Here is a 17,502-nt window from a genome sequence, read left to right on the forward strand (position 1 = left end):
TACAAAGGAATAATATTCAGAATGCGCAACCATTGGATGTTTCTGCCCTTCTTGAAATGTCGGATTCAGAACAGATAACACCAACTACTATGTTGGCCACAGTAGCGTTACCTTCGGACAAGATCTGGATTTTAAAGAAGTTTTTTTCAAAATAAAGAAAAAAACCTTTCGTGGTTTGCAAACTCGTGTTTTTCCAGATCTAGCGAGGGAAATGTAAAGGCGGCGACAAACGTTTTTACAGATGAGACAGGAGACACTTCAACTTGGTGCAACTTTTTACCTTAAATATCCTTGCAAATATTTAATCTCCTATTAAGCCGTGAAAAATATGTTTATTTTGATCCTGACCAATTGTCATCTTTTTTTAACATCTACGAGAGCTCCTAGTTAAGTAAAGTTGAATAGAAACTCGTCTGTATCTCAAAATTTGATTTATAAAGTTTACCTGTTTTCTCCTATTTAGGAATCTTGGACTCATGTTGTGGACTTTAAATGAAGCTATAATATTTAATTTGTGTTATGAATAACATCTTTAGATTTAATTGTAATAGTGGATTTTTCTTTACAAGTTTATACTTGTTTACTATGTATAAAAATGATAAATAAAATGTAAAAAAAAAAAGAAGTAAGGGGGGGGGGGACCAATAAAGAATACATTTAAAAAATAAATAAAAAGGAACCTAAGAATTGAAGAATTTATGATTTATTTGTTGCATTTGTATCCCACATTTCCCCACCTATTTGCAGGCTCAATGTGGCTTACATTGATCTGTCATGGCAATCGCCATTCCAGAGTGAAAGATACAAGTGGTATTACATAAAGAACATAAGTAATAAAGTAGAATTAAGCAAACAGTTACAGAGAGATCAAATTTGGACTAATAGATACAGTGGTAATGCATTACAGTTCATATGGTACGTTAAAGTTCAAAAAATGGGTCGGTGCTGTATGCCTTGTTGAAAAGGTAAGTCTTCAGTAATTTCCGAAAGTTGGTTAAATCGTCCATCTTTTTCACGTCAAGTGTTAATGCGTTCCAAAGCTGCCTACTTAGATAGGAAAAGCTCGATGCATGTGTTAATTTGTATTTTAGTCCTTTGCAGCTGGGAAAATATAGGTTCAGGAATGTGTGTGCTAATCTTTTAGTATTCCTGGGTGGCAGGTCTGCGAGGTCTAACATGTAGACCGGGGCATTTCCGTAAATGATTTTGAGGCATATTTTCAAAGTGCTTAGCCTTCCAAAGTTCCATAGGTTTCTATGGAACTTTGGAAGGCTAAGTGCTTTGAATATATGCCTCTTTGTGAACCAGGGTGCAGACCTTGACCGTAATACGTTCTTTAAGTGGAAGCCAATGTAATTTCTCTCTTAAGGGTTTGGCACTTTCGTATTTTGTTTTACCAAATTTGAGTCTGGCTGCAGTATTTTGGGCTGTTTGGAGCTTGTTGATGATGAGTTCTTTACAACCAGCGTAAAGTGCATTGCAGTAGTCAAGGTGCCTTAGTACCATTGATTGTACCAGACTACGAAATATTTTCCTTGGGAAGAAAGGTTTTACTCTTTTGAGTTTCCACATTGAATGGAACGTTTTCCTTGTATTCTTCACATGGCTTTCAAGTGTAAGATTTCGGTCAATTGTGAATTTTAAGGCTGTCTGGTACGGGGAGGGTAAGATCTGGTATGATTATAGTGTTGAATTTACTCATGTTGTGTTGTGATGAGAGGATAAGACATTGTGTTTTATCTGCATTAAGTTTTAGTTGAAATATCCGCCCAAGAGTTCATGATTTGGAAACTGTGGTTGATTTCATTAGTGATTTCTTTTAGATCATGTTTGAACGGGATATAGATTGTGACATTATCTGCGTAAATGTATGGGTTGAGGCCATGGTTGGATAGCGATTTGGCCAGAGGGTGTCATCATTAGGTTGAAGAGGGTCGGTGAAAGTGGTGATCCTTGGGGAACTCCACATACTGGTTTCCATGATAAAAACTAGATTGACTTATTGCTGTTACCTTACCCATTGTCTCCATCATTGGTTTCCTCAGACTTCTGCATTATGCTGGAGAGGTTGTGGAGTTCAGGGCACCATGATTCACATTTGGTGGTCATGCCCGAAAGCCATTTCATTTTGGAAATCCATCCTCTTCCAGATATTGTGGATACCTGGTTTGAGAGTTTCTTGGGATTATCCTGTTGAATAGAGCTATCCCAGGACTTCGAAAATATCAGACTTTGCTGATGCGCCAACTGCTACATGTGGCTAAGCTCACCTTAAGCAGTTGCTTGGAAGTCACCAGGGATTCCACTTATTGCTAAGTGAAGATCTCGACTTTATACTGTATATAAATTGAAGAAACTAACTGCTCTTAGGCAAAATTCTTTTAAGACCTGTATAAAGGTTTGGGGATCTGTGTTTAATTTGAGTTTTGTGGGTGAGTGAGACCTGGCTTGGCTTTTCTTGTGTGGTTATGCTTTTAGGGCTCCAATGTCTGAGGTTTTTTTTGTCTTTGTTTTCCTCTTTTTCTCCTTCCTCCTCCTATGTTTCTATTTTTTCTTTAGTATTGTTTAATTAAAACAAAACTATACTTATTAGAGGTTCCCTTAGCTTCGAGAACAGGTTGTGTTTTTCCTTAAGCAGATTGTGCATTGTACTTGGATGTATTTCTCTTTGTTCACTGTAATAAAGACCTCGTTAAAATAAAAAAAAAATTACATTAAAAAAAAACCTAGATTGATGGGTCTGTATAAAAACAATTCTCCAAAACAGTGGAAGTTCAGAAAAAGGACTCTACATGGTGCTATGTTTCGTTGCAACCACCTGCATCAGGAGTAGCAACAATCTGAAGAGTTCTCTAACTATAAGCATCAGGTGTGGGTTAAATAATCCTCAAAAAGCAAAACATCTATTTGAATGCTTTCTCTACTAACACTCGGAGAATTCTCCTTTTTGGTCTTTTGCTGATTCACACTTTGCAATCATCAATACAGAACCCAATTTTATAAACTGCCTCTAGCAATTTCTGTGACTTATTCTCAACATGGGGGTTTCCATCTTATTGCACATTTGGAATTTGGTTTTCATCCAGTAACAGCCATACATCACATTTGAGCCTTACTGTGCAGTTTAATTTCTTTTTTGATTTGCTCTTTCTGTGCGAGTCCTATGTCACTTTAATGAACGTTAGTAAATAAGAAAGTGCAGTTATACAAAACTAAGTTCTAGACCTCCAGTTCAAAGTAATTTTGATTTGCTTAAATTGGTGACTAAACAAGTCTTCAGCTAGTATTTTTTGATAATTGTCTGTAGGATGCTTCTGCTCATTCAGAATAGGCTGCGGGAGGAGCACTCCCTTCAAGATGTGATATTCAAAAGTGCCATTAAAAGTGCCACAACAGCAATGCCACCAAGGTGAGAAAGTAGCTTTTACTTCATATTAGTGTTTTATCTGTGTTTCTATATTAATGATTTTTTTTTTTTTTTTAACTCTGAAGAGGTTTAGTGGTTGGAGCACACAATTGTGATTCAGAAGTCCTGGGACATGAGTTAACTCATGTAACTGTCTATGTAACTTTTTATAGTAACATAGTAAATGACTGCAGATAAAGACCTGAACGGTCCATCCAGTCTGCCCAACAAGATAAACTCATTTTACATGGTATGTAATATTTTATATATATATCCGAGTTTGATTTGTCCCTGCCTTTCTCAGGGCACAGACCGTAGAAGTCCACCCTGCACTGGTTTTATTCTCCAAATACCGGCGTTGCCACCCAGTGTCCGCTAAGATTCCATAGATGTTTTGTTATGTATTTATTTATTAACTGCCTTTATGAGGAGATTCACCCAAGTTTTTTGGGCAAGTTACTTTGTATATCTGGGACACAGTTGAAAACGAGGACTGATACTCAAAGCAAGTTAATATCTTCACCAAAGGTCAGTTAACATGTAATTTCCCTATCCATGTGATTTAAAAAATTATACATACAGTTAATATTGGGCCATTTAAATTGCTAAATGGCCTGATATTATTTGTAAAAAAAAAAAAAAGGGGGGTAGGGATAGGGGAAAGTAGGCAAAAACATTATCTGGACAGTGGTGATATTCAGCCACATAAATTATGGGGGCAGTATTCAGCTGGCTGCAGGTACATTTCTTTAAACTCTAGCCACCAGCTGAATTAGACCCAAATATTCAATGCTGGCCTCTGTCCAGGCACTGAATATCCAAATCTGAGGCAGCAGCTAATATTCTGTGGCGATACTCGGATAGCTGCTGATGGGACAATTACTGGGAACGAGACCTCTCAAACAGGAAAGAGAGGTACTATTCAGTGTCAAAACTTATTAGAATGAACTGTAAACCCTCAGCCTGGAAAGATGATTTTTCTGTTTCAGGCTGAGTAAAACCATATGCCGGAGCGGAGACTTTCCAACTGTGGTTGATTCAAAGACCAGTCAGGAACATAAGCTTTAAAAACATCTATTTGCCCGAATGTATGTATGCCCTTGTATGGGGGTCAAGGACAGAGAGCCCCTAACACAGTTTGAGGCCCCCTTAATATACCCCAAAATGGGGAACTGTTACAAAGCTCATAAATACTTAATCATCATTACATAGCACACACACCAACAAAAAAACAACCCAAACATCTATACTGTCTTTTGATATATGGCAAGCCATTCAAGCCTTATTTTGGGGGTTATGGGTTTAAACTAAGCAAAACAACATCTGACAATTGCTAATTATCCAATATACTACTATAGTATCATTAGCATCTTTGACCCAGAGGTAATAACATAACATCAGAATTTGTATTTTGGTTGTACCTGCTCAGTTCTAAGTGGATCACAATGAAAGAGACTAGGACAATAACTGGGAATTACATAATAATAACACAAGTTAATATTAAAACCAACAACTGTAAAAATAAAGACTAATCATTGATTAATACTAATCAAATGGCTAGTGGCTGTTACCTCTTTTTCTAGTCCTTAAACAACACACATTTATGAAACAAAATAGTTTTGTTCCTCCTTCTGAAATCCTGATAAAAGAAATCTGTAGAGCATTACATATGTCCTTTCCAAATCATCTTTAAAGGTAAATAAGGGTTCCAAAAGTTTGGGGTTTTTCCCCCCTTGTAATTAAGCGAAACCGAACGGATTATAACTACTCTCTCTATGTGTTCTAAAATGGCTTATAAACTTAATATGGTTATACATATAAAATGGAGCTAGTCCAAACAAAGTTTTATTAAGAAAAACAAAATTTTATTAAGAATACAGAAAAACTTAAATTGTAGCCTAGCTTTAATGGGAAGCCAATGCAGAGATATGTAAAAATGTGAAATACTATAATTTTTCTTAACTGATAAAATCAAACAGCCATATTTTGAATTAATTCTAGTTTTTTTCAGCATTTGCTTTAAGCAGCCTATATAAACAATATTTCAACAATCAAGTTGTGAAAGCTATAATGCCTGTACCAGTAGTCTAAATTGCTATTGTGTAAAAAATGTATGTATACAACAAAATTTCCTCATCAGGCAGATAGTATTTTTAACCAGATTGTTGATTTACAAATTAAGGGCCCTGTTTACTATGGTGTGCTAGTGTTTTTAGCATGTGCTAACACTAAAGACATCCATAGGAATATATGGGTGTCTCTAGTGTTAGTACACAATAAAAACGGTAGCAAACCTACAGTGTGGCTTAGTAACTAACTTCCGCAAACTACTAAGAACCCCATCTCTTTAACAAGGCATACCACAAAGACCAATAAATGCGAACTCCTCCACATATATCCAGAATTGTCTTTTAAATATTTGCTTGTTATACTTCTTTCATGCTTTACCATTATCATGTTACCCAAGATCCTCTGTAATACTACATGTTTGTTTATTATATATCTCCACCATTCATGAAGTATTGTAAGCCACATTGAGCCTGCAAAGAGGTGGGAAAATGTGGGATACAAATGCAATAAATAATAAACAGGGCCCCAAATGTCAAAGATTGATCAATAAGTATTCCTAAAATTGTAATGACTGATGAAAGCTGATATTTATATAGATCAATTATTAAAAAGTCAAATTAGGATCCGGATTATTATCAACCAGTAAAAACTTTGTTTTTTTCAGTGTTTAATTTTAACTTATACTGTAACATCCATTTTTCAATTAACATAATACACTTCTGGATAATAGGTATTTCTGCATGCAGTAAGGAACTTAACAGTAATATCAGCATAACTATAATTTAAATAGCCAGCTCTCTCCAGTTCATTGCCCAGTGAATGCAGAAATACATTAAACAGTATTGGAGACAATGTGGTACTCCACAAGGATTGCACCAAGGCTTAGAAATTATAGTATCCATTTTGACTCTGTAAGATCTATTTGTTAAAAAAACCTTGACACCAATCAATTTATTTATAACATTTGTATCCCACATTTTCCCACCCATTTGCAGGCTCAATGTGGCTTACATAGTCTGTAGTGGTGATTACCAGTTCCGGAAAAAAGAAATACATAGTTAAGGTAGAGGAGACAGAATGGAGTAGGTATTCAGTTAGGAAAGTTCATCTTATAATAAAAATCGTGATAACTTAGCTTGAACAATCATGAATATTAAACTTTAAAATTAGTATGAGCGATTAGGAAATAAAGAATTAAATATTGTGAAAGTCTAGTGTACATCTTGTTGATTGACAATTAGGATGCATTATTATGGTAAGCTTTCTTGAATAAGTTGGTCTTCAATAATTTACGGAAATTAATTATGGGTTGTTTTTATGGTTTTTGGTAATTCATTCCAGATTTGTGTGCCTATGTAGGAGAAACTAGATGCATATGTTAGTTTATATTTCAGTCCTTTACAGTTGGGATAGTGTAGATTCAGGAACGTACGAGATGAGCTAGTAGAGTTCCTGGTTGGTAGGTCTATGAGGTCTGACATATATCCCGGAGCTTCACCATGTATGGTCTTATGAACCAGGGTACAAACCTTGAATGCAATGCGTTCTTTTAATGGAAGCCAGTGTAATTTTTCTCTTAAGGGTCTGAAATTGAAAACTCACCCCGTAATCCCCAAGTCCTCAAGAGTTTGAGGAAGTATAGTGTGATCAACCAAATCAGAAGCACTTGAGAGATCAAATTTGAAGAATAAGCATTCTCTTTCCTTCACTCATGAAGAGTCTAGCAGTATCTAATAGTGAACCTAGTACATTTTCCGTACTATGTGCCGATCAGAAGCTTGACTGAGAATGGTGACATATATTATGCCATTCTAAATAATCATTTGGAAGGTTACTACTCTATCCATCAATTTTGCGAATAAAGGTATTGAGGCAGCAGGTCTTTAAAAATTGAAATAGACTGACAAGGTTCTTTTTCTGTTTTTTAAATATGGGAGTAATTATAATATCACCCAAATCAGTAGGAAACAGACCTAGTTCCAAAGACTATTGTAGCCAGAATAGCAAGCATCTTTTAAGTTCACAGATGCTGATTTCATTAGCAAGCAGCTTTTAAAGTTCACAGATGCTGATTTCATTAAGTATGGTGAGCAAGAGTCAAGTCAGCAGTAAGAATTAACATAATTCCTGACACCATCTTAGAGATGTAAAATCATACTAAATTTTATCTACTGCAATCACTTCAGTGATATTTGATGATTAATTTGAATAGTTAAATGGAACCTCCCGAAATTGGTAACGTATTAAAATAATATTGTTTTGGAAATATTCTGCTAGGTCATATGCAGTTGGAATGTTATTTGAAATAGAGGGGAGATGTTGTTGAACATCAGTTAAATCTTTTACAATTTGAAAAAAAAAATGTATTAAATATCTTGGTCCCAATCAGCTTGGAGTAATATTCTTTCCACCTAGTATTTAAAATATTTTTGTATTTATGAATAGTTAACCTCCAATTTTGTTTATTCAAGACTGTTCTTTTCCCACATTCGTTCTAATGTTCTACAGGTTTTCTGTAAGTGCAACAATTCTTGTGCGAATCCTTTATTGTCTGTAGAATTTTACTTTAGTTTTGTATAGCACCAATACAATCTAGAATCTTCTCACTATGATTAATCCAGTCATTTAAAAACATGGCTGGTTCATCGTTAATGAAGCCTGAGTCAAGATCATCCTAGAATAATTTCTGATCAGTTTTCCCTCTGGTCGTATACTTAGTTTTATGTACTACTAGTAAAAAAAAAAAAAAGGCCCGTTTCTGGCACAAATGAAATGGGCGCTAGCAAGGTTTTTATCAGAGCGCCGCCACTGACCCCTCCACCCCCCCTCCCCAGGGTGCCAGCGCTCATCCCATGAACCCCCCTCCCAAGGTCGTCGTAGCCACTGCTCCCCCCTCCACCCCCCCCCAAGGTCGCCGCCACTCCCCCTCGCCCTGTGTGGCCTTCCCCCCATTTATGGTCTCAGGACCCCCCCTTCCATCCCCACCTCAGTGGTCTGAGGACCCCCCTCTCAGTGCTGAGGATCCCCTCCCTTCGATCTGTTGTCCGTGGACCTCCTCCACCCCTCTCATCCCTGGACCCCCTTCCCTCCCTCTCTCTGGTCCCATGCACCCACTGTCAGTGTCTGTGGGCCCGCAGTGGAAGCAGGACGTGTGCTGCAGCCCGTGCTCCCGTTCACTGTTGCGCTGAAGCTGATGCTCTGTATGTGCAGAGGCTGAGCTGTAATATTTCCCAGTTGACTCCTAAGTGGCTAGATTTAGAACCTGTGAGCTGCTCCCGACTGCAAAGACTGGGAGAAACGAAAGTTTCAGTCTTTCCTGCTCCTATGTGAAGGGGACAAAAAGTCCTGGAAATAACACAAAAGAGAGTCCAAAGTCTCCCGCAAAACGACAAAAGTAAAACAAAAATGAGCGGAAGCTGTCCAGAAAGACCAGACTGAATCCACAAATGTAAAAGCCAAAATCGTTTATTGTGACCCAACACGGTCCATGTTTCGGCCAAAGGCCTTCCTCAGGGGTCTAAAACAAGGATACAAAATGTATAGTAATAACATAATAACATAATGAGAACACATAAAAGTGTATTATGTATAATAAAATTAACTTGGAGCAACATTTTATTTGAAAAAAGGGGTTATAAAATATATATAATCGCAGATGAGTTTTGTTAAATAAAAGTAGAATAAAATCAAATAAAATCTATTACATTTAGAATAATATTTAGGTAAAATGTATTTGATGTTATTTAATCAGAATATATAATATATGCATAATATGTAATATGCATGCAGGAAAAAATGCAAAAAGTGTAATGATATATACTACATTAAATAATAAGACATATTAAAAATGAAAAGAGTATATATAATTAAGTACATGTAGAGATACAAATATAAGTATATATAGATATGTAAATATATATAAAAAGGTAATAAGTAGCTGTGCAGACCCCGATTTTTTGAATATAAATTTAAATGAATATAAATTAATAATCATACCTTCAAGCTGGCTTATACTGGTATTCATCCAAAAGAAACTCACAGAAAGAGTGAGGTAATCTGGGCAAAAATGAATAATACAATTCGAAATTTCAATTACCCGCATATAGACTGGGGTAATGTAACATCTGTACACGCAAGGGACATAAGATTTCTTGATGAAATCAAGGACAGCTTCATGGAACAGCTAGTTCAGGAGCCGACAAGAGAAGGAAAAATACTAGACTTAGTCCTTAGTGGTGCTCATGATCTAGTGCAGGGGGTAACGATACGAGGGCCGCTTGATAACAGTGATCATAATATGATCGGTTTTGATATTGGCATTGAAGGAAGTGAAACTAGGAAATCAAGTACGCTAGCGTTTAACTATAGAAAGGCTGATTACGACAAAATGAGAAAAATGGTGAAAAAAAGACTGAAAGGAGCAGCTCGCAGAGTAAAAAACTTGCATCAGGCGTGGATGCTGTTTAAAAACACCATCCTGGAGGTTCAGGACAAATATATTCCACGTATTAGAAAAAAGGGAAAAAAGACTAAACGTCAGCCGGCGTGGCTAAACAGTAAGATAAAGGAAATCATTAGAGCCAAAAAACAATCCTTCAGAAAGTGAGAAGAGAACCAACTGAAAGTAACAGGATAGATCATAAGGAATGCCAAGCCAAATGCAAAGCGGAGATAAGGAGGGCAAAAAAGGACTTTGAGAAGAAATTAGCGTTGGAAGCAAAAATACATAGTAAAAACTTTTTTAGATACATTAAAAGCAGGAAACCGGCCAAAGAGTCGGTTGGGCCGCTGGACGAAAATGGTGTTAAAGGGGCGATCAAGGAGGACAAAGCCGTAGCGGAGAAATTAAATTAATTCTTTGCTTCGGTCTTCACCGAGGAGGATTTGGGGGGGACACCGGTGCCGGAAAGAATATTTGAAGCGGGGGAGTCGGAGAAACTAAACAAATTCTCTGTAACCTTGGAGGATGTAATGGGTCAGTTCAGCAAGCTGAAGAGTAGTAAATCACCGGGACCTGATGGTATTCATCCCAGAGTATTAATAGAACTAAAAAATGAACTTGCGGAGCTACTGTTAGAAATATGCAATCTGTCCCTAAAATCGAGTGTAATACCGGAAGACTGGAGGGTAGCCAATGTTACTCCGATTTTTAAGAAAGGTTCCAGAGGAGATCCGGGAAATTATAGACCGGTGAGTCTGACGTCGGTGCCGGGCAAGATGGTGGAGGCTATTATTAAGAATAAAATTGCAGAGCATATACAAAAACATGGACTGATGAGACAAAGTCAGCACGGATTTAGTGAAGGGAAGTCTTGCCTCACCAATCTAATGCATTTTTTTGAGGGGGTAAGCAAACATGTGGACAATGGGGAGCCGGTTGATATTGTATATCTGGATTTTCAGAAGGCGTTTGACAAAGTGCCGCACGAAAGACTCCTGAAGAAATTGCAGAGTCATGGAATCGGAGGTAGGGTATTATTATGGATTAAGAACTGGTTGAAAGATAGGAAGCAGAGAGTAGGATTGCGTGGCCAGTATTCTCAGTGGAGGAGGGTAGTTAGTGGGGTCCCGCAGGGGTCTGTGCTGGGTCCGTTGCTTTTTAATGTATTTATAAATGACCTAGAGATGGGAATAACTAGTGAGGTAATTAAATTCGCCGATGACACAAAATTATTCAGGGTCGTCAAGTCGCAGGAGGAATGTGAACGATTACAGGAGGACCTTGCGAGACTGGGAGAATGGGCGTGCAAGTGGCAGATGAAGTTCAATGTTGACAAGTGCAAAGTGATGCATGTGGGTAAGAGGAACCCGAATTATAGCTACGTCTTGCAAGGTTCCGCGTTAGGAGTTACGGATCAAGAAAGGGATCTGGGTGTCGTCGTCGATGATACGCTGAAACCTTCTGCTCAGTGTGCTGCTGCGGCTAGGAAAGCGAATAGAATGTTGGGTGTTAAGAAGGGTATGGAGTCCAGGTGTGCGGATGTTATAATGCCGTTGTATCGCTCCATGGTGCGACCGCACCTGTCTTTGTTTAAAACTATCAGTTGTACGGTTCTTTCTAACTCATATACATACCGAATTGATTTAGATAGCTCCGATTTGATATCCTAAAATGTTACTATGACATTTACAATTAGCACCCGTTAAAACTTTCAATTTGTTCGGCTCTACAATATCATTACAGGACATGCAAATAGACAGAATTGATGATCGTTGAATTCCAACGGTCATAATTAGCTCTAAATACTAGCACTTTTACTTTTGGTTCTTAGTTTAATCCTCACACACTTAACCATATGTATTTCATTAAAATATAATATCCCATAGACTTGCTCATTTTTATTAGACATCTCTAATTAAAAAATCGGTTATATTTTTGGCGATTTTAATACATGGACGTTCTAAGACATCAAACCCCTCCAACTTCTATTATTTTACATACACCATTAATTGATTGAGACGGTTTAAAGCGTCATTGTGCTTTCTTTCAAACATCGTGAAGCTTAGCCATCATAGGCTCTTATGCGTGGCTTACATCACTCGCGACGTCAGTCCATTCATTATAAATAATAGCTGACTTACCATTGCTGATTTTCAACGTCTATATAGATAACACTGACCAACCCACTTTGATCGCATTAGCGGTAAGTTCTCAATTTTTAAAAAATCTTTTTCAAATCTTTTCTTAAGACACTTTCTTGATAAGATTCCGCTTTGTTTTTTAACATTTGCCACTGTTGGCTTTTAATGTACAAGCAAGCCTATGCAGATAAATTTAAAATCTATATTCTTATTTTCTGATAACTTTCTTCATAAGTAACATCCCTATCGGTTTGTTCTTTAAACACACTGTCTGAGTTCAATTAAATAACGTTGTTCGGATCTTATGTTTTTCCCATTAACTATTTAAATTACTGTCGAACATTAAAGCTAAGATTACTGTGGATATCGCTAGAACAACGGAACCTTTGAAATATGGTCTTATCAACCGCCATCCAAATAGCACCAATGTCAGTATTATTAGCGCTCATCGCGACTATCATCTCCAAGAACACCTTTTCATCTATAAACTATATATATCTTAAAATTTATATTAGATTTTTATATTTATATTCAATCATTTTTATTGACATAAAAAGAAAACAAAGTAATCCACATCAACAGGTAAGTAGCAGATTGGACAATAACATAATTACTTCACTGTTATTCTATCACCAAACATCATCATCAATTTTTAGTTTTCTCCCTTCCCTCCCTTAAGATTCCAGCTGATGCCGAAGGCACAATCCCGATCGGGGAATCCCCAGGGGACTTGACTCTGATGTCCCCCCAGGACCCCCCAGAACGGTACATCCTTATCAACTCAATCCCACCCTCCCCTCCCTGAAACTCAGTAAGTATCCTGGGAAAGAATGTCCGGAGCTCCATGAGCCAGTCAAATGTTCAAGAGGGTACTTTTAGCTGATGGGGGCATAGAGTCCAAAAACGGGCCCCATCTCGAGCAGAATTTATCCAACTCCGTCGCATTTCCATCTTTTATCATCATTCTCTCTGAACGCAGTAGTTGCACCATCCGCATTCGCCAAGACTGGAGTGAGGGGCCTCTTGAAGATAACCAGTCCACTAGAATAGTCTTTTTTGCAATCAGTATGGCTCGCTGAACAAATAGAGTGAGCCCTCTCGGCCGGGGAACCTGTAAACAAGGCTTCCCGAATAACAACATCGGAGAGCGTGACCATCTAGTTCTCCACAAAGAAGAAACCCGACTTAGTAAGGTTATCCAAAAATGTTTCACTGCTGGGCAAGTCCAATACATATGCCCTAAAGTCGCTCCAACAAAATGACACTTGGGGCATGCTCCATCAGGGGAAATCCCCACATGAAACGCCTGCCGAGGCGGCATGTGCATCCGGAACACAAAGCGGTATTGTAATTCCCAGTAGTCTGCTGAAGGCGACCCTCTGTTAAGGGCCAACACATGTTCTTTAAGTAGTTCAGCTGAGATGACTGCCTCCAAGTCTCTGCTCCAAGCCTCCGCATATTGAGTAAAATCGGGCTCTGCAGCTGTGTCTTTGATATGTCGGAGGTGAAACCTCAATGGAACCTTTTGCTGTGCTCCCAACGAAAATGCCATTGGTAATTCCTCCTGTACGTCCTCCGCCAAGGCCTCCCAAGACAAGCTCCTCATGTAGTGACGCAACTGCCAATAATGGAAATAGTCTTTAGGGCGGAGAAGGCCACGATCTTGCAGCTTCTGAAATGATTGCAGCTTTCCTTCTCGCGTTAGGATCTGGAAGATATAGACCACACCTTGCGTCTTCCATTGTTCAAAAATTTTATATATCAAACCAGGTTGAAACTCAGGGTTCCCGCAGATTGGAAGCAATGGAGTAACTCTTGAGGAAAATTGATGTAGTCTGCAAATCCAGCTCCATGCTCTGCGTGCCTGCGGCAGTATATTTGAGATATGTAGTAGTGGAGAGGCCCCTCCACTCCCATGCAGGCAACTACTGAAGTTTGTGGGTGCAAACAGCCGTAGTTCCATTGTGGTGGCTGAGAAATCCGCAGAGTTACGGAACCAGTCTGTAACATGTCTCATTGCACAAGCAATCCCCAAGTGTCTCACACTCTGCAAGCCCATTCCACCATATTCCTTCGGGACATACATACTTTCCAGTGGGAATCTCGATTTTTTCCCCCTCCACAAAAATTTCCTCAACATTCCATTCACTCGTTTCTCATCCCTATTAGTGAGGTGTAGGGGCAAAGTTTGAAACATATATGACCAGCAGGGAATAATCATCATGTTGTACAATGCTATACGCCCTGACAGAGAAATAGGAAGGCCCCGCCACTGCTCAAGTTTTCTTGCTGTGTCTTTCATTAATTTTTGGATATTTATCTCATACAAATCACTTAATGTGTTAGGGATTAAGACACCCAAATATTTCATCTCTGTCTTTGCTCTCTGTAGAGAGAAATCGTCTAGGCCGGGGCCATCCAGTCGCACAGGTAACCTCATTATGCGTGATTTTTCCCGGTTGATTTTAAACCCTGACAGTATACTGAACCCTTCTATCTCCTCGAGCAGCGCTGGTAATGCCACCCTCGGGGATTCTGATATTATCAATAGATCATCCGCGAAGGCTAACACTTTTACTTTCTCTCCACCAACCACCACCCCTGGTACCTCCTCTCCCTGTTGTATAGTTTTAATCAGGGGTTCAATAGATAGCACAAAGAGAAGCGGAGAGAGGGGGCATCCCTGCCTAGTCCCCCTCGCAATAGAAAATTGTTGTGTTCTAGACCCATTCACCAACACTGCCGCTCGAGGATTGGAGTATAGTGACTGGATGGCCCCATAAAACCAACCCCTCACACCTACGTGCCTCAACACCGCAAATATATAGTCCCATCCCACTTTATCAAAGGCTTTTTCAGCGTCCAGGCTAACCAGCATCGCCTCACCGCCTGAACGCTGAATCTGGGCCTGAGCCAACAGTAGCCGTCTCACATTGATTCCTGAATGCCTATTACGAATAAAACCTACTTGTTCCTGACCAATAAGACTAGGTAAACACGCCTGCAATCTATTTGCTAATAGTTTAGCTAAGATTTTTGTGTCGACATTAATTAAGGAAATGGGCCTAAAAGAACCAGCCTGATTCTCTGGTTTTCCTGGTTTCAATAGCAAGGTTATCAATGCTTCATTTGCATAGGCCGGGAACTGCCCCTGAGCCACTACCTCCTCAAAATATGAGTGCATGGGGCCTACTATGTGTGGGCCTAGGATTTTGTAGAATTCACTTGAGAAGCCATCCGGGCCTGGAGCTGAATTCGCAGGGAGAGACTTAATTATATCTTGCAGTTCCTTTCCTGTGATAGGCCCATTCAGGCCCTCCACCTCTTCTGCTTTCAGTGTCGTCATTCTAGCCCTTCTCAAATATTCTGTCACCGACTCCAATGATGGCGGGGACATATTTTTATATTGGTCACTATAGAATTGTTGGAATACCTTTTTTACTCCTTCCCTCCCATTCTGAATATTCCCAAATTTATCTTTCACAGCCACTATCGCTCTAGGCCCACCCCAGGCTTTAACTACTCTTGCTAACATGGCACCTGATTTATTCCCATATCTCTGGAAACGGAATTTCCCAACCGTCAGGGCTCTCAACGCTCTCTCATGTAATAATGAATTTAAAGTTACTTGAGTTACTCTCATCTGCTCCTTGTTATAACTCGATGGAACCGCCACAAATTGCCGTCTGGCTTTCCCCAGTCTGCGTTCTAGATGTATAATTGCCCCATTAATTTTCTTTTCCCGCTTTGCAGTAAACGCAATCACCGCCCCCCTCAGGACCGCCTTCGCTGCTTGCCAGAACAATTGGGGATTATCCCTATGTTCTTTATTAAATTGTGAATATTCCTCCCAACTCTTCTGCAAATATAGTTTAAATTTTTGGTCTGTTGCTAAATACGAAGGAAATCTCCACCTTCTTCCCCCATCCCCCAGGTCCTTATCCTCTAGATCTAGCCATACCAAGGAATGATCCGAAATCTCCTCCGGACCTATCTCTACCTTTATCACAGAGGGGAACACCCTACGGTCCACCAACATGTAATCCAGACGTGAGAGAGTCCCATGAGCCCTAGACAGGTGAGTATACTCTCGCACCTCTGGATGTAATGTGCGCCAAGAATCTACCACTCCAAGCGACTGAATAAACTGTGACAATGCCCTCACCTCTGGACCTCCTTTGATCGCCCTCCTAGGAGATGAGCAGTCTAAACCAGGGTCAGCCACTAAATTGAAATCACCCATCACTAGCAGTGGCAGAGACCCATGTGGGAGGCACAGCTGAACAAGGTGATCATAAAAAGATCTATCATACAGATTTGGGCCATATAGCGCCATTACTAAGTACTCCACATGCTGTAACCAAAGGCGCACTATCACGTATCTCCCCCCTGGGTCGCTGCTCACCAAATGAGTTCTTGCCACTACCCCCTTTCGGATTAAGATTGCAACCCCTCCTTTCCTTCCCTCGGCCGCTGCTCCATGTACCTCACCCACCCAGGTTCTCTTCAGCTTTTGCAATTCCTCTTGAGATAGTCTCGTCTCCTGAATACAAGCCACATCTGCATGATGCCTCTTTAAGGCCTGTAGAATCTTTGCCCTCTTAATTGGGGAAGTGATGCCCCCTACATTCCATGTTATAAATCTAGTTCGAGCACCCCCTTTTCCAGTGTAAAGTTATTCCTAGTGTTATCAAACAGCTTTGACAAATTGGGAGACTCCAGTGCCCAGCTCCACCCGAGCCTCCCCGTTTTAACCCCAAATAGCTCTGGAACTTTCCCCGTACATCCAATCCCCTTCTTTCTTTAATTCCCTTTTCCCCCTTCTCCTCCCCCCTCCCTCCTCCCAAACTTCCCCCCCTACCCTTTATTCCTCCCCCCTTTATCGTCTTTGACCTCTCCCTTCGCAACTTCTACTAGGAGAGCTCCGGTCAACTGATGGTGGGGGGCCCCCCTCCCCCATCCCCTTCCTCTTTACAATCTTTCAGCCTAGCTGAGACAAAGTTATATTAATATATTTCAAATCAACATATCTGCAAACATACAGATCTATATTAACTCCATAACATTTAACCATATTATAACTTTATGCAAGGTTTACTCTCACTGCATTACCGCTACAGCGGGCCTGCACCTTAATACCAGCTTAACCTGCCACTGCTCATGCATGCCCCTTTCAGCCATCTTGGCTCGGGGAGGATATGGAGTTGTCCGGCAGGAGAGATTGAGCCTCTTCTGGAGAGTGATACATCCTCCAGCCCCCCTGTTCCAATACTTTAAGTTGGGCTGGGTACAATAGCATGAATCTTTGGTTTTTCGTTGCTAAGTGGCGGCACAGAGGTCCAAATGCTTTCCTGCGCTCCTGAAGGGCGGCTGAATAATCCTGAAAGATTTTTACTGCTGATCCGTCAAATGTAAGGGAGTCCCATTTGGATCTAGCGCCTCTC

The 17,502-nt window shown here is 39.7% G+C and overlaps 1 protein-coding gene across 1 annotated transcript in view; it reads left to right on the plus strand.

Annotated features, from left to right (window-relative positions):
- LOC115459528 (endoplasmic reticulum-Golgi intermediate compartment protein 2-like) overlaps window positions 1-17,502 on the plus strand; it is a 405,254-nt gene that overhangs the window by 231,686 nt on the left and 156,066 nt on the right. The window contains exon 8 of the mRNA XM_030189342.1: window positions 3,308-3,409. Coding sequence (XP_030045202.1) covers window positions 3,308-3,409 — 102 coding nt within the window. The remainder of the gene's footprint in view (window positions 1-3,307; window positions 3,410-17,502) is intronic.

The sequence above is a fragment of the Microcaecilia unicolor genome, unplaced genomic scaffold (assembly GCF_901765095.1).
Source record: "Microcaecilia unicolor unplaced genomic scaffold, aMicUni1.1, whole genome shotgun sequence".
Taxonomy (NCBI): Eukaryota; Metazoa; Chordata; class Amphibia; order Gymnophiona; family Siphonopidae; genus Microcaecilia; species Microcaecilia unicolor.